At 44.9% G+C, this 24,952-nt stretch overlaps 1 protein-coding gene across 4 annotated transcripts in view; it reads right to left on the bottom strand.

Moving 5' to 3' along the window:
* VOPP1 (VOPP1 WW domain binding protein) overlaps nt 1-24,952 on the bottom strand; it is an 84,277-nt gene that overhangs the window by 48,515 nt on the left and 10,810 nt on the right. For 2 of the 4 annotated variants that reach the window (XM_060171529.1, XM_060171530.1), the window contains exon 2: nt 22,301-22,440. The exons of the other annotated variants lie outside the window; for them this stretch is intronic. In XM_060171529.1, the coding sequence (XP_060027512.1) occupies nt 22,301-22,440 (140 nt within the window). The remainder of the gene's footprint in view (nt 1-22,300; nt 22,441-24,952) is intronic. 4 annotated transcript variants of the gene reach the window in all.

The raw sequence follows: 24,952 nt of genomic DNA, 5'->3' as shown, positions 1-24,952 counted from the left end.
CCCCGCCACCAGCTAAAGATCAGAGATTCCCACATGCCCCTCCTGGAGCTCCATTCATTTACTAGAGTGGCCCATGGGGCCAAAAAAACTTTTTTTTAAATTTTTTATTGCCAGAGAAACATTTTACTCCCTAGATCTAGGTGGGCCAGATGCCAGCAGTAAGGTACCTTGTGTACTGCTGCCCAAAAGCTGAACATCCTGTTCAAAATAACTGAGCAAGCTTTTCAGGATGGTGTGTGTGTGTGTGTGTGTGTGTGTGTGTGTGTGTGTGTGTGTGTGTATGTGTGTGTGTTTTTTGAACTGGTAGGATCATATGGACAATATCCGGGCATTCCCAAGCCCATAAATCACCTTTCAGATCATACTCAATAGGTCTATGTTGTCCTTTCTGAGGCTAGGGGGAGAGGGTGCAGAAACCCCATTCCCTCCAAGCTCACCCACAACCCCTCCAGATGTGCCACACTCACCAAGCCCCAAGTTCTCCAAATCCTCTGAGTTTACATGGAGGCTTCAGTATGGAGGTATGGAAGGTGAGATCCTTAGGCACTAGTGATGCGATTCAGTCTCTAGTCCTCCCCTCCCCCAGGATGGGGACAGCACTGGAAGTCCCCACCCTCTAACTAGAAGGCTGGTCTCATCCACCAGGCAAGTAGTTACCCCATTCTTAGGTCTCCAAGGGGGCTTTCCAATAGTCATTTCATCTACATAACCACAGTTTTTTTTTTACTTTAAAATTTTTCCCCTTTATTGGGGGATTAATGTTTTACATTTGACAGTGAATACAATAGTTTGTACATGCATAACATTTGTCAGTGTTCCATAACAATACAACCCCACTAGGTCCTCTGTCAGCCTTTTCCAGGACCTGTATTCTCCCCTCCCCCACTCCAGAGACTTTTACTTTGATGCAATCACGACAGTTTTACAAAGATGAGAACCACAGACACAATACACACAGAGAGACACACACACAGACACACACACACACATGCAAACAGATGCATATTTCTGTTTGTTTTATAAAGCCAAGCACAGGGAGTTGGGCAGTAGCGCAACAGGTTAAGTGCATGTGGTGCAAAGTGCAAGGACTGGCTTAAGGATCCCAGTTTGAGCCCCTGCCTCCCCATCTGCAGGGGAGTCACTTCACAAGCGGTGAAGCAGGTCTGCAGGTGTCTATCTTTCTCTCCCCCTCTGTCTCCCCTTTTCTCTCCATCCTATCCAATAACAATGACATCAATAATAACAACAACATTGAAACAACAAGGGCAACAAAAGGGAATAAATATTTTTAAAAAGTAAAAAAAATAAAAATAAAGCCAACCATAGAAATTTCAGTTTTTTCTTTTTCTTTTTTTCTTTTGGCTGCCAGGCTTCACTCACACTTTGTGCCTACATGATTCCAGTGCTCCCAGATTCTTTTAAATTTATTTTTAATTTTATTTTTATTGCCACTCATAGTATATGCCGCCTAATTCTGTCCAACTACACTGCTGCATATCAGCAGCTCACTTCCTGGGGCATTTGGTAAACTTTACATGTATGCTTTGAGAGTTAACACACTGTTTTTCGAAAGTTGTCCTACCAGCATTCCCAAGAGCAATACCTGAGGGCTCCAGTCTCAACACTCATTAATCCCCCCTAAAAATAAAAAGAAAAAAGAAAAGAAAAGCACTTGTATCTGCTAAAAATTCTGAGAGGTGCAACTGTAGGGCAGACAACATCATGAAGTGAGTGCAGGGGCTGCAGCCAGAAGAGGTTTATGTGACATGTTTTCCAAATGCCAAGAGACATCATTCATTCAAAAACTGATGACTGGGAGACTTAATTAGACTGGTCTGAAAACAGTGATAACAGATGGAAATAGCAATGCTACTGTGATGGGCTGGCAACAATGAATATAATTAACCATGGTGTGGGCCCAATTCCAACAAAAGCATTGAACGGAGACCAAACCTTCACCATGCTTGCTTTCAGGGCCTAATCCAAGAAAGTCACCCCTTTCAACATTATTCCATAGTATAAGAAATACAGTGGGAGAAAAGTCTGCCCATCAGCTCTGCACACACCTGGTCTGTGCCCCGGGCACCTGCTTCATCATAGAAAGTGACATCACAGAAATTGAGTGAAGACTTAACTGGGAATGAGATCCTCAGTTCAATTCCCAGTAAATGTATCTCTCTCTCTGGATGCTGGTTCTGGAACGAGCCACAGTATCCTCTGACTCCTCCAGCTTAAATCTTCTGATCTTTCTTCTATTGAGCAGGCAGGGGAAAGAGTGTTGGGGTTAGTCAAAACAGTCACAAGGAGGAGGAGGGCAGAACTAAGGTCTAGAAGGAGAATGATGCCTTAAGTGTAGCAGACAGTAGTGGCTTTATTCCTCACACCACACATTTCTGGAGGAATTTCAGCAAACTATTTATAGCCCTGCCTCCTATCCCTGGCAGCTATCATTTCTCATAGTTGTCATGTGTCCTGCTTTTTTCAAATCTTTGATGGGAATCATTTTGTGTAACTATTTCTTTTAAGGGGATGGGAGGGGAAGTGAAAAGGAAGAGTGGGGTAACAGAGTAACAAAGCAAATGCAAGCAAATGACAAAGATGATGTCTCCAAAGATAACAGATAAAGAGCCCCTCCCCCACGCATTTTCTAGTTCAAATATCTAAATTTCAATAGTGGGTTAGGCTTAACTTTTCATGTAATATTCTTTTTTTTTTATTTTTTTAATTGCCACCAAGGTTATTGTTGGGACTCAGTGCCAGAACCATGAATCTACCACTGCTGGTGGCCACTTTTTTCTTTTTTACCTATGTGATAGGACAGAGAGAAACCAAGAGAGGAGGAAAAGAAAGAGAGGGAGAGAAACAACTGCAGACCTACTTCAGCACTCATGAAGCCACCCCCTGCAGGTGGGAGAAGCAGGAGCTTAAACCCAGGTCCTTGCACATAGTTATGTGTGACTAACCAGGCAAACGACTGCCTGGTCCCTTATGCAATATTCCAAAAAAATTTTTTTATTTTGTTTTTCCACCTGAGCTTCAAGCCTGGCATGACTGCACATTCTTGATGGACTTTTTTTTTTTCCCCTGGATAGGACAGAGACAAATTGAGAGCGGAGGGGAAGAGAGGGGGAGAGAAAGACAGACATCTGCAGACCTGTAGATGGAGAACTGAGGATTCGAACCTGAGCCTGTGCCAGTCCCTGCGCTTCACACTGTGTGCTTAACCTGTATGCTTAACCTGGTGCATTACTGCCAGCCCCTGGCTTTTTTTTTCCTTCTTCTTTTCCAAACAGAGGGATGGGGGAGAGAGACACTATAGCACTGTTCTACTGTATGTGAAACTTCCTCTTTGCACAGTGCTTCCACACAGGGACTGGGGGCTTGAACTTGAGTCCTCATGCAGAGAGTGTAGCGTAAGCTCTGTGGGGTGAGCCACCTCCTGGCCCCACTGTGGAAGAGGCTGAATGCTGCTCAGTCTTGAAAGAGGTGTGGCCCTAGGACAGTCACCTGGGTAGAGTGTACAGTGACTCAGCCTAGTACGTCTCTGTGTTTGGGAAGGTGGGGCTACGACAGCCTCACTGTGGTCAGAACTGACTCAGTGACAGCACCTCCCCTTCCTCACTCTGAGCCTGATGCTCAGTTTCTTCCTTGATGGGTCTTTGCTTTTGAGCTCACTCTGCAGTCTCCCCAGTTCTGACCAGCTGCCTCCCCTTGTCTCAGCAAAGCAGCCCTCTGGCAGATGTGGTGAGCCCAACAAATGCTGCAGAGGATATTCCTGTGTGAGGCCTTCCCTCTGCTGAACATGAAGGGGTTCCAGCTGCCCCCCAGCACTGTGGCCAGGTGCCTGGGGATCCTCAGACTAGCCCCCTAAACAGACAGCCTGAACTAACTCGGCAGCCATGGGCTCCCTGTTTGAGGGAGAAACACCACGGCTTGGCACAGCACAGCATGCACGAGCCTCTCCCCACTCCATCCCACGATCATGGAGCTATGTTCCTTCCCGTAATGACCCAGCCCTCCCTGAGACCACTGGGGCATAGCAGGTGAATAGAGAAGAGAGGTGAGCTTGGTAGTGCTGGAGAAGGAAGCCACGGAAGATGCAAGTGGAGGGAGACCAGTGGAGATAGATGAGCTAAGCCTTTTTGTTGAAGAACCTAATCAAGGCAAAATGCCAGGCTCTTGAAAACTGCCAGTGGCAGGGAGAAACACATCTTCCTCATTTGAGTTCATGCAGGCACCCAGCTTCACTCTCCGCAGGACAGGAAACTCACCAGAGTGACCAGAATTGTAATAGAAAGTGACCAGAAAAAAAAAAAAAAAAAAGAAAGTGACCAGAATGGAAGTCAGATGGTGAAATCCAAAACGGGGCGGGGGGCTGGGGCCTGCCTGGTAGCACAACCAGATTTAGACTCATTTTCTAGGAAGCTTGCTGGGGCTGACAGAAGTTCCAAGTAGTCAGAAGCCTCTGGAGAGGAGCAGCTGGCCGCTCTGACAGCAGGCTGAGCATGAACATGATCTCAACCACCAACACCTCACATCCCTGGCTGGGATGTCTGAAAGCCTCCAGAATAAGCCGTGCCCACAGGGACAGGCAGCTCGGGCACTCTGGGTTCTGCTCCCTCACAATCAACCCATACACCCTGCTCATCTCTTAAGGACTCCTGCTGATTTCTTTTTCTTTTTTAAAAATATTTATTAGGATGGAGAGAAATTGAGCAGGGAGGGAGAGGGAATAAAAGAGAAACACCTGAGACACTTCTTCACCACTCATGAAGCTTTCCCCCTACAGGTGGGGAGCAGGGGCTTGAACCCACATCCTTGTGTATGGTAGCATGTGTACTCAGCTGTATGTGCCACCAGCCAGCCAGCTCCTCTGCAGATTTCTTAAGCACACCCACACAACACTCCTGAGCATGTATTGCCAAGGAGACCAATGGAGGCTCTCGTTCAGTTGGCCCAGTTAAGTCAGCTGGCACTTCAATTCACACCTCCTTTAGGCCTGGGTGTTTCTCCTATGAGAAGCTACTTAAACCCAGCTCCACGGGGCATCAGCTACTGAGTAGGAAGGGGAATCAAAGTCAGACAAAGTATCTTTGCCTTAGAGTTTCCAGGAAGATCATGTATAACAAATATCGGACCGAACTGAAGTCCTAGTGCAGGACCTGGCTTTGCAGATAAGCCACTAGCAAACCACCTGAGCACCTAGGTGAGGCTGTCCCTGTGCAGCATCACACTCAGGTCTGGGACACACAGAGCAAAGGCACACAGCAGGGACTGGCCACACTGCTTGCCGCGATCACACACAACTGCCACCAATAGAAGAACACTGAGGACGTCCGAGTTCCAAACCTGCTCATACCCATACCCATCAAAAGTAGCCAACAACCTCATCCGCAGATAGTCTGTTACAGGAGAGAAACAGACCAAAGCACAAGTGGGACTGGCCCCTTTTCCAGATCATCAGGAAACAATCAGCCTCCCAATGCCTTCAACTTCTCTCTGCTTTTACCAACTCAAACCATGTAAATGAGAAACATCCAACTCTCATACCTACCAACTCTCACACCACCCCCCCAAATCCACAGATTAAGCACTAGTAAGTCCTGTAACAGGCACAGGGGGGAACCTGAGGGAACCTTTCTCTAGTGAATTCTCCAAATTCACTAGAGAAAGACAGAAACAGGCTGGGGGTCTGGATCAACCTGCCAATGCCCATGTCCAGCAGAGAAGAAATTACAGAAGCCAGAACTCCCATCTTCTATACCCCAGAAGGAATTTTGGCCCATAATCCGAGAGGGATAAATGTTAGGGGAAGATGACCAGAGGGCTCTGAACTCCAGTTCTACCAGGAGCTGGAGAGAGAAGAGGATGGGGGAAGGTGGCAGAGGGTGGTGGAGGGAAGGACACTCAGAAGTAGTAGGTATAACTTAGAAAGAGAAGGCAGGACATAGGAAAAAAGGGGGGCAAATGTATATAAAAATAGATAGTTATAGAAATAATAGTCAACCCATATCTGTGACCTTGGGAGAACTACTACAGTTCCCAATGGAGAGAAAGGGGACACAGAACTCTGGTGGTGGGAATGGTGTGGAATTATAGCCCTGTTATCTTATGGTTTTGTAAACTGATATTAAATCACTGATAAAAAATTTTAAAAGGTCTCCCAATTCCACAGCAAAGCGAGAAATTACCAACAGTTGTGACCTTTCACAGTTTAATGACAAATAAAATAATACATCAATGCAAACTTGCAAAAGAGAATAAGACAAACACTTGTCCAAGAGTTGCAGGGGACATTGTGTACGATAGCAAAAGGCAAGAAACTGCCCAAATGTCATTCACAAGAGAGCTGATTAAGTGAGTCATAATTGCTCATATAAAGGAACACTTTGTGATCCTAGGCAAACACAGTGGATGTGTGCAAGCATAAATAGAAATATATCCAAGAAATCTCTCTTAAAAGAACAAGATGCAGAACACTGTGTATAATATGATCCCATCTGTGTACTTTTAGCTGAGTTTACAAATTAGAAAGAAAACATTAGAGAGATACAAAGGAAAATCAACAGGAGTTACCTGTGCAGAGGGGGTTGGAAGAAGAATGGAGAAGTCCTCACATTCTTTTTCATACCTTTTTTAAAACCATGTGCATGCACTGTTATAAGTTAAAACCATCAACTCAATTCTCTGTAAAAATAAGGCATGAAATTAACACAGATGACGTTCCCAGATAATTTAGGAATGGTGGCTCAGCTGGCATTTCCCCGTTATGACAAAGCTCCCAACAAAGTGAATTCATTCTTCTCCCTGGTACTCCCTCACTGCCTGCCCTTAAAACAAAGCTAATGAGCTATGAAATTGTCAAAGGTGAGGCCAAAAGGAAAAGAGACAAAGGCCCTGGACAATTCCCCACTGCATAATCAGCTCTTCCTTGAGCACAGTCCACACATCCACCTTGGATGGAGACCTGAAGGAAGGCAGAAGTTCTGGTATTTTCCTGGGTCAATGACAGACGTAAGTCACCTCGATAATTAATTGGCTGCTGCACTAAGAAGACAGCATTAACTGTGGGAAATGGGTAAGCATAATGTATGTCACTGTATTGCACAGCCCTGCTCGTGTGATGAAGGGCTACTGAAAAGAACACTGTTGCACGAATACAAGGGCCTTCCTGCTTATTAATGGGCCACACCTCAAAAGTCTATTTCCAAATTGATGATTTAGGATTTAGCACACAGAAGTTACAGGCTATCTCAACAAGCAGCTCCAAGCCAACTCAAGATCAGGATGGTAGTTTATTTACTAGATGGACTTGACAGACATGAGTTGACTAGTCAGGGAATTGTTATGCATCATTGTTCTGCATTTGTTCTGCAATTGTTATGCATCATTGTTCACTGAACTGCCCCTGCGGCTACAGACAGACTATGACCCACATAGTTAACGACTGCCACCTCTCCAGATTCAAAGGAGGTCTCAAAACTTTACATCAGGCTCAACCTGACGCTGTTGACTGGCTACGGAAGAAGGGCAAACGCTAGAAGAAGAAGATTGTTCTGTTAAAAAAAAAAAAAAAAAGTCCTCTGGGGCTGGAAGACAGCATGATTCTGTAAGAGTTTCCTGCCTAAGGCTCTGAGCTCCCAGGTTCAATTCCCAGTACCACCATAAGCCAGAGGTGAGGAGTGCTCAGGTCTCTCTGCATCTCTCTTATTAAAGTAAATAAATAAAGCACTTATTTAAGACATTGATCCTCATGGTCCGGGAGGTTGTGCAGTGGATAAAGCAGTGGACTCTCAAGTCTGAAGTCCTGAGTTCAATCCCTGGCAGCACATGTACCAGAGTGGTGTCTGGTTCTTTCTCTCTCTCCTCCTATCTCTCTCATTAATAAATAAATAAAATATTTATTTTAAAAAAGCACTAATCTGGATCAACAATGATAGAGAATATTTCATCCTCCCTTTGGAGGATGGACAACATACTCTATGCTACATATGAGGAAGATGGGTTGATATTGGGACAGCCTGGAATGTTCCTACTCATGACCACAAAATGGGAGCTCAGATCTACAGGGATGCAGAGGTCACACAGGCTCCTAAGCTGAATATGGGCCCCAGACCACATCAAATCGATGGGGTTTACAGTCAATGTTTATACCCCTTTCCCATATTAGGGGCCTACTCTCTTCCCTGATCCAGCTTTCTGGTCCTTCTTCCAGCCATGACATCATCTCCCCAGACAATAACTTGGATCCACTGACATATCAGATTTCAGGCTCAGGGGCAAAAAGGAAAAGGGGGGGGGGGGACCTAGTATAGCCACAGGCCCTTTGGAATTTAACTAAAATATGCCTACTAGCTATCTACAAAATGGAGGATTCCCCAACACTTCATCTGCACTATTCCAGCCCTTAGGTCCATGATTGGTCAACAATTTGTTTGGCTTTGTATGTTAACTCCCTTGTCAACCACCAGATATGAGCTCACATTCTGAGGTTCCAGATGCTAGCATGATGCCAACCAGACTTCCCTGGACAGACAACCCCACCAATATGTCCTGGAACTCCACTTCCCCAGAGCCCTTCCCCACTAGAGAAAGAGAGAGATAGGCTGGGAGTATGGATCACCTGTCAATGCCCATGTTCAGTGGGGAAGCAATTACAGAAGCCAGACCTTCAATCTTCTGCGTCCCACAATGACCTTGGGTCCGTACTCCCAGAGGGTTAAAGAATAGGAAAGCTATCAGGGGAGGGGGTGGGAAACAGAATTCTGGTGGTAGGAATTGTGTGGAGTTGTACCCCTCTTATCCTATGGTTTTGTCAATGTTTCTGTTTTATAAACAAAAGAATTTTTTTTAAATGATGAGGGGAGAAAAAAATTGATGGGGGAGAAAAAAAATTGATCCTTAATACTTTTATTTTTATCTTTCAATTATTGGATAAGGCAGAGAGAATTTGAGAGGGGGAAAACAGAGAGAAGTAAAGACACCAACAGCACTGCTTCACCACTCATGAAGCTTCCACCATGTAGGTGGGGATCAGGGGCTTAAACCTGGGTCCTTGAGCATGATAACATGAGCACTCAAGCAGTGCACTACCAACCACCCCCTGTCTTCTTTCTTAATCTAACTCTAGTATCATTTTATTGAGGAAATAATGGCTCACAGGAGTGCTATTGCCACAAGGGTATATTTCCATGTTTACTGAGAGCCAGGAGACAGCTCACTTTTCACTATGTATGAGGACTTGGCTCTGAGGACTGGGGGTGCAAGCCCTAGCCATCACATGTGAGTACTGTGCAAAGGGAACGCTTCACACATGTACTGTGTTCTCCTCCTCCCCCTCAGCCCTGCTCAGAGTACCATGACAGGACTGTGTGATGGAGATGTAGCCCAGCCAGATCAACTTCTGGGGACTCAGGAGCACAAGCTGATGACACTTTCATTATATCACTCATCATCCCAGTCAACTTGACCCCAGGTTTGACATGATGTCCAACAGACACTTATCTGCAACAGACACTGAGAAGTAAACAGTGTAAGATTTGGGGAAGGCTGGCAGAAAGCACCAGACTCTCCATCCACTGAAAAATATGCTTAGTAGCACTGCCATGCTTGCCTGTGAGATATCAATATAAAAAAATAATAAATTTTTTTTAAAAACTCCCTGGTTCAAGGCCCTGGCTCCCCACCTGTAGGGGAGTCACTTCACAAGCAGTAAAATAGGTCTTCAGGTGCTTATCTTTCTCTCCCCCTTTGTCTTGCCCTTTCTCCATTTCTCTCTGTCCTATCCAACAACAACAATAATAACTACAACAACAATAATAATAAAAAAAAACAAGGGCAACAAATGGGAAAATAAATAAATAAATAAATGCTAAGAAAAAAATTTTTTTTAATTTTTTCTGAAAAAAAAAAAAAAAGTGGAGGAGACACCATAGTGGTTATGCAAACAGACTCTCATGCCTGAGGCTCCAAAGTCCCAGGTTCAATCCTCTGCACCACTATAAGCCAGACCTGAGTGAGCAGTGTTCTGGAGTGAAAAAGAAATAAGAAGAAGAAGAAAGAAGAAAGAAGAAAGAAGAAAGAAGAAGAAGAGGAGGAGGAGGAGGAGGAGAAAAAGAAGAAGAAGAAGGAGGAGGAGGAGAAAAAGTCAACTTGCAGGGAGCTGGAAGACAGCTCACCCAGTAGAGTACACACTTAAACATGCTTGAGGATTTTGGCTCAAAGACTGATTGGAGCACCAGCCCCCACATGGGAGCACCAAGCAAGAGGGGTGCTTCATAAGAGGTGGAGCAATACTGTGTTGTATCTTCTCTTTCCCTCTATATCTCTCCGCTTCTACCTGGAAGAACAATAAAAAGGAAAAAATGAGTCTGCTGGGAATGGTGGAATTGTGCAGGCAGAAAACCTTAGTGAAGCCCTGACAGCAAAAAAAAAAAAAAAAAAGTGCTTTCAATGTGTTGTTTACAGCAAAAATCACTTACCAACAATATTTCTTTTCTTCTTTTTATTTTTGAGATAAACTGAGAGGAAAGGGGGAGACAGACAGGAAAGAGATAGACACTTAAAAAAAAAAAAGCTAAACTCTCATTGTGGTCTGGGAGGTGGTGCAGTAGATAAAGCAGGTGGTCCCAAATTTAATTCCCTGGAAGCACAAGTACTGGAGTGATATTTAGTTCTTTCTCTCTCTTCTCCTATACTGCTCATTAATAAATAAATACAATCTTGAGAGAGGGAGAGAGACCCGTAGCACTGCTTCACCACTCGTGAAGCTTCACCCCCACCCCTGCAGGTGAGGGCCAGGGGCTTGGACCTGGGCCCCTGTGAATGATAGTGTGTACACTCAACCAGGTATGCTACCACCCAATCCCCTTGTCAATATTTCTTTTTTTTTTTTTTTTTTTGCCTCCAGGGTTATCACTGGGGCTTGGTGCTAGCACTATAAATGCACTGCTCCTGTGACCATTTTTTCCCCTTACTTTTTTGGATAGGACAGAGAGAAATTGAGAGGAGAGGGGAAGATAGGGAGAAAGACACACACCTACAGACTTGCTTCACCATTTGTGAAGCACCCCACTAGCAGGTGGGGTGCCAGGGGTTTGAACCAGGTTCCTTGCACAGGTCCTTGTACTTTGTATTCTGTGCTTAACTTGAGGCGCCACGACCCGGCCCCCAGCAATATTTCTTAACATCACTTCTATCAAAGGAGAAGACAGCAGGTCTATTGAGAAAGGTGCTCTCACCAGGAGGGCATCCCTTTGGGCCATTTCAGCCCTTGATGTTCCAGGTAGAAGAACTTGGCAAAGGAGTAGGTCTCTCTTCCACACAGGTCAGGCCTGGGCACACTTACAGACACATTAGCTGGGCCTACGTGTGTGTACTTCCCTGTCCCTCTTCATGGCTCTGCGCACATCACTAAATTCACCGTGAGATAAACAAGAGGTGTGACCATGCCCTGCTGTGAGTGGAAAATAAAACAGATGTGGTGACAGCTGTGGTTCCAGCACACTGGTCACATCAGCCACACACCCAGTGGCTTTAACACCACCTCCTCTCATTCTGCTTCAAAGACGTCTGAGAAGCTTCCCCTTCCAACCTGCGTTTCAAAATTAGCCCAGAAGTGAATGTCTGGTTATTCCCCAAGACCTCCTCAAATCAAGAATGGTTATACGTAGATGATGCTTGGCAGATAAGGCAGAGGAAGCAAGCATGAAGAACACATTTCTGTCCACTTGCTCCTGTCCATAGAATCTGCAGACGTGCTGTTGGGGTGGCTTGGTGGGAAAGTTTGAGAGGCACTGCCCAGGGGATGAGGCTGTAGCAGTGAGACTGCTGTGCAGAGAACAGAGACCTCACTGGGCAGAAGCTGGGAGAGGCACTGAGGGGGTTACAATGAGTGCTGGTAGGCTCTGGACTTTTTCACAAAAATTTGAAAATCCAGATTTTTCTAAGTTTCTGTATCTTAAAACTTCATGAGGGATTGGGGAGATAGCATAATGGTTGTGCAAACAGACTCTCATGCCTGAGGCTCCAAAGTCCTAGGTTCAATCCCCTGCACCACCATAAACCAGAGCTGAGCAGTGCTCTGGTCTTTCTCCCTCTGCATCTCTCAAAAATAATAATAAAATAATAAAGTAAAATAAAAAAAACTTCATGGGCCTGGGACAAGTGTGGTGGTGCACCCAGCTGAGCATACAAATTACTGAATACAATACACAAGGATTTGGGGTTTTGAGGGTTTTGTTTTTTTTTGCCTCCATGGTTATTGCTGGGGCTCGGTATCTGCGCTACTAATCCACTGCTCCTAGAAGACATTTTTTTCCCTTTTTGTTGCCCTTGTTGTTTATCATTGTTGCTGTCGTTGCTATTGGATAGGACAGAGAGAAACTGAGAGAGGAGGGGAAGACAGAGAGGGAGAGAAAGATAGCCACCTGCAGACTTGCTTCACCACTTGTGATGCGACTCCATGCAGGTGGGGAGCCAGGTTCGAACCGTGTTCAAACCGGGATCCTTGCACTGATCCTTGCGTTTCCCACCATGAATGCTTAACCTGCAGTGCTACCGCCTGGCCCCCTAGGATTGGGGTTTGGGTCCCCACTCCCCACCTGTAGGGGGGAAGCTTCATGAGTGGTGAAGCAGGGCTACAGGCATCTCTCTCTCTCTCCCTCTCCCTTTTGATTTCTGTCTCTACCCAATAAATAATATATTTTCAGAGACTCATGGGCCAAATAAAATATGCCCATGGGTAGATGGTGTGCTACTGCCTGGCCCCCACAGCTTGATGTCAACCACCTGAATCAGAGGCCCACCTGGGCAGAGTGATGAGGGCAGTGACCCTCAAATATCACTTTTTGTAGCTGGGAGTGAGCCTGGGCTGCAGTCCTTCAGATTTCTTCCCTCTGTCTCACCTCAGGGTCTACTCTTCCCTTCTCCCACAGCCACATCCAATCACTATTTTTTTAACGATTTTATTTATTTATTCATGAGAAATGATAGAGAGAAAGAACTATAGATCACTCTGGTACATGTGCTGCCGGGGATTGAACTCAGGACCTTATGCTTGAAAGTCCAAAGCCTTATCCACTGCACCACTTCCCGGACCACATTCAACCACTATTCTACAAGCAGCAACCACTAGTGGGCCTGGGCCCACCCCAGCACCACATAGGAGCACTTTGGAAAGCATCAAGGGAACTCTATGGATGGTGAAAGAGCAAATGCTTTGATGTCTCTCCCTCTTGCACACTGCCCCCCCTTAAAAATACAGAACAGAAATTAGGCCAGGAACACTACTCAGTGGTATCACACATATACAAGGCCCTAAGCATATTCCCTGACTGCATAAAATGGAGGAGGAGGAGAAATAATTCCCCCATCCCATGTGTTTAAAAGCCTGCACTCATTCCCTTTCTGGTGAGGAAATTGGTGCTCTCCAATCAGAAACAGACTCATCCACACACAACTCCTATAAAGTCATTGCACAGACTGGACACTCTGGCCAGAAAAAATGACCCCTGGTCATATACATGGAAACTGTCTTCTCCCCAGCAAGGTGCCTGAGGGCCACACGACCAGGGTCCAGGGGCCCTGGGTGACAGCAGCAGGTGTCATTCCCCAGAGTGAGAGAGTATAGCAAAAAACAGCAGTGCGTGCAAGAGGCCATGCCGTGACATTCACCTCAGCCCAAGGTCTTAGAGCAGGAACCCACTCCCAGCACAGTGTAACTCACTCATTAAAACCAAATGCCCAACAGAGACAAAGAAAACCATAGTGCTCAACCCAGGCCTTGGGTACAAGAAACAATCTTTCTCCATAAGAAGAAATCTGTCAACACTCACAGGATGTAAGTAAATGCTGTTTGATTCTCTGCATTTACCGTAATGTGGGAAAAACCTATTTTGCTCACGTAAACAAAGATAACATTATTTGACCATGTTGCTAGAAGGCATCAAGATTTGGTCAAACTTTCCGAAAGTCAGTCTTGCAAGAAATATGAGATGCTTTTAAATCTGTCAATAAGCTCTGGTTCAGTTGTTCCATTTCTAGAATTCTATCCTCTAATAAATCCAAAATGTACAGAGGTGCTTATCACAAGATTCTTAAAATACAAGAAAAATGGGGGTGGGAGAAGCTAGTCAACATGAAAACTGCTGAGTCAATCAAAAGTTATCGCATGAAATGTTTGCAGGGAATATTTAATGGAACCGTGTTTACTAGAGGAGAATGCAGAACCCAATGCACATGATGAAAATGTAGGAAGAATGCAAAGCAAGGGGATGGAAGGCAAATAGCATGCAATGCTAACAGCTGCTGTTTGAAAGTGATAAGGGTGTCATGCTTTTTGATGCCTTCTCCTTTTAAGATCATTGTACTTCAATGGGGGCATGGTGGAGGAGGCAGTGCTCCATTCTGGCATATGGTGGCCTCTAGAACTGAACCTGGGAACTCAGGCATGAAAGTCTCCCAGCCCTCATGTTTTCCTTTCTTTCCTTTCTCTACTCCACAGAGAGAGTGCATTCCTTTTATTTTCACAATCAACAGAGCCCCATTTTTTAAAAAAAATTATTTATAAAAAGGAAACATTGACAAAACCATAGGATAAGAGGGGTACAACCCCACACAATTCCCACCACCAGAACTCTGTTTCCCACCCCCTCCCCTGATAGCTTTCCTATTCTTTATCCCTCTAGGAGTATGGACCCAAGGTCATTGTGGGATGCAGAAGGTGGAAGGTCTGTAATTGCTTCCCCACTGAACATGGGCGTTGACAGGTGATTCATACTCCCAGCCTGTCTCTCTCTTTCTCTAGTGGAGAAGGCCTCTGGGCAAGCGGAACTCCAGGACACATTGGTGGGGCTGTCTGTCCAGGGAAGTCTGGTCCACATCATGCTAGCATCTGGAACCTGGTGGTTGACAAGAGAGCTAACATACAAAGCCAAACAAACTGTTGACCAATCATGGACCTAATCAAGGGCTGGAATAGTGCAGATGAAGTGTTGGGGAGTCCTCCATTTTGTAGATAGCTAGTAGGCATATTTTAATTAAATTCCAAAGGGTTTCCCCCCCCCTTTTTTTTCTTTTGGCCCCTGAGCCTGAAATCTGATATGCCAGTGGATCCAAGTTATTGTCTGGGGAGATGATGTCATGGCTGGCAGAAGGACCAGAAAGCTGGATCAGGGAAGAGAGTAGCTCCCTAATATGGGAAAGGGGTATAAACATTGTTGACTGTAAACCCCATCGATCTGATGTGGTCTGGGGCCCATAATTAGCTTAGGAGCCTATGTGACCTCTGCATCCCTGTAGATATGAGCTCACATTCTGTGGTCATGAGTAGGAACATTCCACGCTGTCCCAATATTGACCCATCTTCCTCAGGTGAATAGAGCCCCATTTTAAGGAAGTTTGAAAGTCAAAAGTGACAGGGGGACCAGAACAGGCACACAGAAAAGGTGGTTTTGAAATGAGAGGGTGATCCCCAGGAGAGAGAGCATTCCCAGAGCAGAGAACACAGCACAGCAAATGCAAAGGGGAAGAAAACTCCGTATGCCAATTTGGTTGGCAAGCTACCCAGAGAAGCAGCAAACATCCCTAACCCAGAGCTGACCTCACTGGTCAATAACAGAACACTGCTGAAGAAGTTTCCTGACCCCAGACTTTTTGATATTTGTTGTTAAAAATTCTATTGATTTTACCCAAAGCCTCCATGTTTACAAACCCTGCCTGGCAGATTGCTACCAGGTGCATTCCTTTGTCTAAGAATACCAGGAGGCCTGCCCAATAAGTAAGGCTTCAGGCCTAACCCCTTTTTGTCACAACTCCTCCCCCCTTAAGGCAGAAGTATGAAGAGTGTGAGAGAGTAGCTCTGACCTCTGGCTCCTTCCTTGAAGGGTTTGGGGTCTGTGCATAGAGTGACCTGAATATATCTTGAGGCATCAGAGAATTGCACCTGACTAATGACATTTAGGCAAAGACTATTGTAATCAAGGCTTCACACATTCTTGATGGCCCCCCTACCTTGAAGGTAATTTGTGTTTGGACAGTTATTCTTGAATTGTGTTTTTACCTAAACGCATCTTCGATCTTCCTTTTCCTTTTGATGTGATGTGATTTTATCTGACACACCTAACATTCTCATTTGGCAATGTATAGCCCTCTCTCCAGACTCTTCAAATAAACTATATGGTGACTGAAGCTATTTTCTCTCAACCCTGAGCTGTATCAGATCTGAGGGTCCCGGCATCTAGCTAAGGTTCTCCCACTCAATAAGTCATATAAGTCATAAAGCATAAGTCATAGAGCATCTTTCAGAAGCCTTTTTAAACAAAGCACCCCAGTCTGTACCTGTCAGAAAGATAAGCATTTTCTGCAGGTCTCAACTTCTCTGCCCAGCTTGCTGTGGTCTGGTGACTCCAGAGGCAAAGGAGGTTTACATGTTGATGTAAATATCTATTGTAAGAAAGTCCTCCTCATTTACACAGGATCTCTAAGCTCACACATATTCTGCAGGACTCTCTGTGTTAGAGGTGTCCAAGAGGGCTGGGAAAGACAGTATTATGGTTATGCAAAGTCTGTCTCATGCCGGAGGCTCCAAAGTCCCAGGTTCAATGCCCCATGCCAACATAAATCAGAGCTAAGCAGTGTTCTGATAAAAAAAAAAATATATATATATATACATATATATACATATACACTGAGATGTCCAGGAAAACTAAGGGATGCAGCCAAGAAGAAAATGATGCAATTAGGAGCCAGGCAGTGGTGCACCCAGTTGAGTACCCGTTGTCATGCTTGAGGATCTGAGTTGGCCTCTACCTGTAGGGGGAAACTTCACAATCAGTGAAGCAGGTCTGCAGATGTCTCTCTGTTCTTCCTCCCTCTCTATCTCCCCTTTCCTCCTTAGTTTATGTCTCTATGCAATAACTTAATAATAATAATAATAACAGTAATAGTAATAATAAAAGAAAATATTTAGACTCACACACAGGTTTGTCTGATGCTAGAGGAGCCCTTTTCCTAATACACACCACCAGTCCCCAAACCTCAGGGCACAAGGCCAGGCCTTCTTAAGGCAGGTGCCACCTTCCCCAGCGCACATGGACTCATGGTGAGGGAAAGGCAGCTGGGAGCCTGCTCTCCTCAGAGTCACTGAGTGCCCTCTCTCTCTCTCTCTCTCTCTCTCTCTCTCTCTCTCTCTCTCTCACACACACACACACACACACACACACACACTGGACTACAGACTGCTTTCACCCTTTAGAAAACCAAGTTCTGTTCTTTGCCATCATTCTATTAAAAACTAGGCTGGAGCATTTGTCTGGGTTTCAATGTTGTTGCTCCAGCAAAAATGTCAAATACTTGACAACATAATTATAACTGCCAATCTTCCTAAAATAAATTAAACCTGGAAACACTCAGGAGTAGCAGTACTGGCAAAGGAGTTAATTGTATTTCTCATGGCTGCTCCTAATGTATGTCTCACTACTGGGAGGCATTGCTCATCTGTTATATTGGCAATTTAAAATTTTGGAACTCAGTGCTTTTTCTCCCCCAATATGGAGGAGCTGAAGGGTAGTTTTTCATGTATTTGCTAGCAATCCCTTCCATCAGTTATCAGAAGAAGCTTTCATTTCTACTTTTGCACCATCAGAAAGGAGGCAGGGTGGGCTGCTGGAAGTCTTGCCAGCAAAGACTTTTATAAGAGAAAAGCTTACAAAATGAACAGAGAGACGACTAGGAGTCATGGTGCATGACCCTAAGACTGAGTTAACAGGTCTGGTGATAAACTCCACATTGACCTACTGCAGGATAAATAACATTTAGATTTTAAGTGTAAATCTAATGACTGGGAGAGGTTTTTTAAACAGCCCTTTAAAATAAAACAATGGGATGAACTGGCAAATCATAAATGGATATTCTCATCAACCCTGGAAGAAGCTTTACATCTTTTCTATTTTCATTGCCACTAGAATTATTGCTGGGGCTTAGTGCCAGCACTACAAATCCACTGCTCCCAGTGGCTACTGTTTGTCTCTCTGTCTCTCTCTCTCTCTCTTTCTCTCTCTTTCTTTTTTCTATTTTACTGGATAGGACAGAGAGAAACCAAGAGAGGAGGGGGAGACAGACAGAGACAGAGAGATAGAAAGATGGACACCTGTAGACTTGTTTCACCACTTGTGAAGCTTCCCCCCTTAAAGTGGAGAGTAGGGGTTTGAACCTGGGTCCTTGTGTGTGGTAACGTGTATGTTCATCTGGGTATGTCACCACCCAGTCCCTTACACTGTTTTCTCAAACCCTAAAGCCCCAGCCTTCACACACCAAGGTGACTTAGGTCACACCCAATCTCTGATTCTGTGGGTCTCCACCCCAACCTATACACACACTCACTCTCATCCTAGGCCTCTTTCCTGTCTAGTCCCTGAGCCCACCACAGTCTCTACCCTGACCTATAACACAAGCTATAATTCCCCACAGAAGGTGCCATTTGCCAAGTCTGTGCTGTGACAGGCACATCTCAGACTGAGGCATTTTAGCACCGCTGGCTGGTACTCGGAGCTCTTTTCCTTCCTCTGTGATTTTCAAAATGCACACGTCATCCAGAACTGTGGTCCTAAAGTGGTGTCACCCTCCCTGCCCCAGCCCTTCTCCTCAGATATTACTAGACCCTGAAGCTTGCAAAGTGATTAACCTCACTAATAGAAACCAACTCTGGTTAGGCAAGAGTGGTGGTGGTGGTGGTGGTGGGGTGATCAGAAAGGTTTAGGACAAGGCAGATCCAGGGTTGGGAGGTGGTGCACTTAGTAGAGCTCCTATGTTAGAGTAGACAAGGACCCAGGTTCATGCCCCTGGCCCCCACCTGCAGGGGGAAGCTTCATGAGTGGTTAAGCAGTACTTTAGGCGTCTCTCTTTCCCTCTCTATCTCCTCAATTTCTCTCTGTCTCTATTCTAAGTAAATAAATCAATGAATAAATACTTAAAATAAAAGGAAAAATATATTTAAAAAAAGAGAGAGAGAGAACAGTGCAACAGGGCCCATCCACCAAGAGCCACCTGAGGTCATTCACAGCACTGAAGGGCTATGTGAACTGAGCTAAGGCTGACTGGGATGTGTATGAACATATTTCAGATAGAGAAAAGATAGGCTAGATTGGAATGCTAAAAGATGATGACACAGGCTGGGCAGATGGGAACAGAGAACATGGAGGCTTGGGAGATGTGTTCTAGGCATCTACAGGGAAAACTAACAAGAGCTGAGACAGCAGGGGACACAGAGAGAGGCCACTGGGAGGGCCCCAGGTCTCCGGAGTTGTGTCCTGATGGGTGGCAGGAACTGACTGGGATGGAACTCAAGCGGAGCCTGTGGGAAGAGTGAGTGAGACCTGTGCAGACACACCCTGTGTGAGAGCCTTCCAGGCTACCAGCGGAAAGATTTATACCAGGCAGATGAATTGATGAAGCTAGAGCTCAGCAGGGACCTCATGTGCTAGGCAGACAGACTGGAGAGACATTGGCATAAAGTCAGCCATGACAGATTTGGATGTGGAGGAGATTTCCTGTGTCTATCACAGACAGAGAAGTGGAAGAAGAGGACCAGGTGATGGTTAAGCATACACACTAACACACTACAGTGTGCAGGAATGGAGTTCGAGCCCCTGTTCCTACCTGCAAGGAAGAGGCTTCAACATCAGTGAAACAGGGCTGCAGGTGTCTCTCTCTCTCTCTCCTTTCAATTTCACTGTGTCTATCCAAAATAAATAAGTACAAATTAATTTTTAAAAAAGAGGATGAAGCCCTCCTTGGAGCTAAGATATGCAGACAAAAACAGAATCTGGGTTAGAAAGTCAAAGTCAAGGAAAAAAGCAAAGCAAAATGCAGAAGCTGGAAACAGAAGGTAGAGAGGGTCTGGGTTGGAGGGTGAAGACAAACAGCACAATCATTAACCATTAGCGCCTCGGTTTCCCTACATATTAAAAAAATAAAAAAGAAGAACCAGTTTAACATCTTTTTTTGACTGCACATAGGGTCTTTGATAAATCACTTGACTTGAGCCTCAGTGAGCATACCTGTACAGTTTACAACTAAGACAGTATCCAGCACATTTCAAATGGCAGAGAAGACTGCCCTTCTCAGTGCTGATGCCAGTCTGGAGCAGCAAACTATTAGAAAGGGCTTTCTACAAAGCTTCAAAGTACTGAGATAGTTCTTTAGATGGGAGACTTCCAGCTCCCTTGTTATTAAAATAATGGCTGTGAAGCCAAGGAGACAGCTCAGCAGTACAGCACAGAACTAGCATTCGTGAGGTCACAGACTCAAACACATGAACCAGATATGCCAGAACGGAACAGTGTTCAGTCTTGGTGTTTCTCTCTTTCCCTCCTTCCCCCCCAAACAGAAAAATAAGCCTGGGATAACAAAACAACTTACTTGGGTAGTGTACTGCTTTGCCATGTACACAACCCAGGTTTAGTTACAGCCCCCACCACATTGAAGAAAGCTTTGGTGATGTGGTCAGTTTTTCTGTCTGTCTAATACTCTCTCTTTAAAAATAATGGAGGTGCTAAAAAAATGTTTTTAGTAGTAATTCCTTTTTTGTAAAAATTTTATTTATTTATTAATGAGAAAGTTAAGAGGAGAAAGAGAGAGAAAGAACCAGACTCTGGTACATGTGCTGCTGTGGATCAAACCCGAGACCTCATGCTTGAAAGTCCGATGCTTTATCCACTACACCACCTCCCAGACCACAATAGTAGTAATTTCTAGAGTCACAGAAACACTTCCACGTTAAAGAGTAGTAGTAATTTCTACAGCAGAATGTCTTTCACTGAAAACATAATTTCTTAAGTTTCATCAAAATAATCATCCCTATGTCTGAAGGCCAGGGGCCACCCAAATGGCACATACTAGTGTGAGGGTTCCAGCTCCGGCACCCTAAGGGAACAACAAACGTGACAGCTGCTTTTCTGTCTGTCTTTATTCCTTTATTGCTGTCTCTCTCCATCTTAAATTTTAGAAAAATAAAGAGTCCACTATGAACAATGGAAGCCCAGTGTATAAAAATAAGTAAAATAAAGTTTCACTCAAATAGTTTCTTCTATGAAAGCCTCTCAAAGGCTACAATAATCCCAGTGATATAATGAGTTGTACAGTAATTCCTCCAGGAAAATAAAATAAATGGGGGTGTGCTGTAGTGGTTATACAAAGAGACTCTCATGCCTGAGGCTTCAAAGTCCCAGGTTCAATCTCTTGCATCACCATATGCCAGGGCTGAGCAGGGCTCTGAGGAAGAAAAAAAAGAAAGAAAGGGAGAAAGAGAGGGAGAGGGGACACGTGGTGGTGCACCTGGTTGAGCGCACTCATTACAGTGTGCAAGGACCCAGGTTCAAGTTCCTGGTCCCCACTTGCAGAGGGAAAGCTTTGCAAATGGTGAAGTAGTGTTGCAGGTGTCTCTCTGCCTCTCTCCCTCTCTATCACCCCCTTCCCTCTTGATTTCTAGCTGTTCCTGTCAAACAAAATAAATATAATAAAAATTTTAAAAAAGAGAGGGAAAGAGGGAAAGAGGGAAGAAGGAAAAAGAGAAAAGAAAAGAGAAAGGAAAGAAGAAGAAAAGGAAAGGAGAGGAAAGGAAATAAAAGAAAAGAGGAGAGGGAGATTGGACTCTGAGAGGAACACAATCTTTGTCATACATGAGGACCCACATGGGAGCATCGTACACAGAGAAAGGTTCATGACTGGTGAAGCAGTGCTGTGCTATCTTCCCTATGTCTCTGTCCCTCTGTCTCTCTGCCTTTCACTCTCTATTTGGAAATGGAAAAGAAATAAGACAGCTCACCTGGGAGCAGTGGAATGGCACAAGCATGAACCCCCAGTGGAGCTCTGACAGCAAAAAAATAAACACATTAAAAAAGCAATAAAACAGAGCAAATAAAGATAAATTAATGAATAACCCAAATAGTCCACAAACCAAGGCTGACTTGTTTGTTTTCCTTTTTATGTGTTGTAAGACATTTCCCGGTAGACTTGGTCTTGTAACAATGAGAAAATGGACTTGTGTGCCAAACATATTCCAGCTTGGCACACAGGGCCAAGCATTCACCTTCATGAAGCAGAAAACTACACACTGACTGAACACCTCTGCCAGCTGTTTCTGGAGGATATGCTCCCAGACAGCCTAGCAAGCCCCCAGCCTCCTCAGACGTACCCCAGACTGGCACAGAGTACTGGCTGGGCCCCATGAGGCAGCCCACCTCGTGAGGCAGGAGCCATGGCAGAGATGGGGATACGGGGAGGGAGAGAGAAAGAGAGATACCTGCAGATCTGCTTCACCACTTGTGACGCTTCCCCCCTGCAAGTGGGGAGCGGGGGCTTGAACATGAATCCTTGCACATGGCAACATACTGTGTTACCAGGTGTGCCCCCACCTGGCCTCCACCTCTGGATGGAGCAACCCTGCAGAGAAGACAATGAAAATTAAGTGCTAATGTTACAGAAACTCACATATGGGGGGTAAGTTAAATACCACACCTAAGAGCAGAAACTCTGAAGTCTGATGAATATGGAATATTCATGACACTAGCTAGAAAATCTTGGGCGAGCTTTTTAACCTCATTCGAGTCATCAGAAAAATGGACATATATGAATTCTTTTTTTTAAATTTTTTATTTAAGATATATGAATTCTTGATTCAGCTGCAGAGGAGCTAGGTGATGGCACACTTGGTATAATGAGCAGAGCATGTTATAATGTTCACAGACCAGGATTTAAGCCTCTGCTCCCAGAAGCTGTTCCGTGTACCGAGACTGGGCTCACACCCACCTGTGCCCTTGGTATTACGCCCCCTACCTGCAGATCTGGACACAGATCTGTGACCTGTTCCAGACTACAACTTGGCTTCAGAGGAAGACTTATCTAGTCAGGAAGCATCTATCTGCCTGCGCCCCAGTGACAAGTTTGCCAACAGAAGGCCTAGCGATAGCCAGGTAACAAGGGCACAGTCCTGGTTAGCCATGATCACAAGCACTCTGTCAGCTCAGGGATGCCACAAGGGAAGGTCTCTGACAGTGCTTCAGCATATTTCACCTGTGCAGCCGATGAGGGAGCTTACCCAGCAGGCTGCTGCCTTGTCATGCCCAGGTTCAAGCCCCCGGCACACTACATGTGAGTACAAAGGCAATGGGGACACCTTTGTGCCTTGGTATCTCTCCCTCTCTCTGTGTCTGTCTCTCCACCAGAAAAAGTTAGCCTGGAATGGCAAAGCTACAGCTGCATGAGGACATAGGTGCGCGCGCAAACACACACACACACCACTAGCAAGAAAGGTTTCTATGTCTATTTCCTTTTTTTTAATAATTATTTTAAATATTTATTATCTACTTTGATTGGACAGAAAGAAATTGAGAGAGAAGAGGAAATAAAAAAAAAAGAGAGAAAGAGTCACCTGCAGACTGCTTCACCACTCATGAAACTTCCCTCACTACAAATGGGGACTAGGAGCTTGAACTTCAGTCTTTGCACATGGTAATGTGTGTGCTCAATTCGGTGTGCCATCACCTGGTCCCTCTGTCTTTCTATATCAATCACTAGGTTGGTTTAAATTTGAAAATGCTAACCTTAAGGACCCCCTAATACCATCCTCATCCAAAAAGAGTTTCCCATTGGAAAAATATTGGGGGTATGGGAGAAACAAGTAGCACTGCTTGACCACAACAGAATAAAGTAAACATGTGTCCTAAGAGAAAGCATCTAGAGGTGGCCTTACTTTCATCTTGTGAGGAATTCCACCACCACAAAGCAGCTCCAAGGACAAAACCCCAGGAGTGTGGGTGGCATCAGGCAGAGTTCCCCAACCCTGGGGAAGCCCTGAGAGCAGACCTCTTTACAATAGGAGGCAATCAATTTCTTCAAAGTACACAGCACTTCAATTGGGTTTCCTGATAACACTGGGCTGAAAGTACTTTAATCAATACACAACCTAAGAAGGACTCCACATGGGGAAATCCTTCCGTTCTTCTTAAGGTTCATAAAATTCACCCAGGGAGCTGAGTGGACGGGGGCCAGCTTGGTGTTAAAGCACTGGGCTGTCATGAATGAGGTCCTGAGTTCCATTGCCAGCAGCACATATGCTGGATCTGAGTGGTGTTCTGGTCTCTCTCATTAAAAATGACAACATTGGGGGCTGGATGGTGGGGTACTTGGTTAATCACACAGGTCAACAAATTCAAGAACCAGGGTTCAAGACGCCACTCCCCACCTGCAGGGGGGAAGCTTCACAAACAGTGACGTAGGTCTGCAAGTGTCTATCTTTCTTTCCCTCTCTTTTTCTCTCTCATTATTATCAGAGCACTGCTCGGCTCTTATGTGTGGTGATGTAGGGAATTAAGCCTGGGAACTTGGAGCCTCAAGCAGGAAAGTCTCTTTGCATAACCATAATGCTATATACCCTCACCTCATCTTTCTCTCATCTTCACTATCTCCTCCCTTCTCTATCAATTTCTCTGTCCTATCCAATAAAATAGAAAGAAAAAAATGAACACCAGGAGCATCATGTACAGGAATGAGCCCCAATGATTTAATGGTGTCAGTAAAAGAAAGAAAAAAAAGTCAACAGGAGAGTGAGGGAAACAGCACAATGGTTATGCAAAGAGACTCTCATGCTTGAGGTTCAATCACCAGCACCAACACAAGCCAGAGTTGAGCAGTGTTCTGGAAAGAAGAAAAAATAAAATAAAATAAAATAAAATAAAATAAAATAAAATAAAATAAAAATCAAATCCAATATACTGTTTTAGTCAGTGGGCAGACCTGGTTATCCTTCAAAATATTCAACAAATGCTGACTTTTGTACTTTGTAGTGAGCCTCTCAGGACCATGAGTCTTGTACACAGGGCATAAAATGTCTTATGCTGTTAGCCCTTTGATTCCCCACCCACCCTTCACCTCTAGTCTCCTTGTTTTTCAAGAC

This window comes from Erinaceus europaeus, chromosome 14, assembly GCF_950295315.1.
Source record: "Erinaceus europaeus chromosome 14, mEriEur2.1, whole genome shotgun sequence".
Lineage (NCBI taxonomy): Eukaryota > Metazoa > Chordata > Mammalia > Eulipotyphla > Erinaceidae > Erinaceus > Erinaceus europaeus.
The sequence above is the reverse complement of the archived record's forward strand: the minus strand, read 5'-3'. Positions and strand labels throughout refer to the sequence as shown.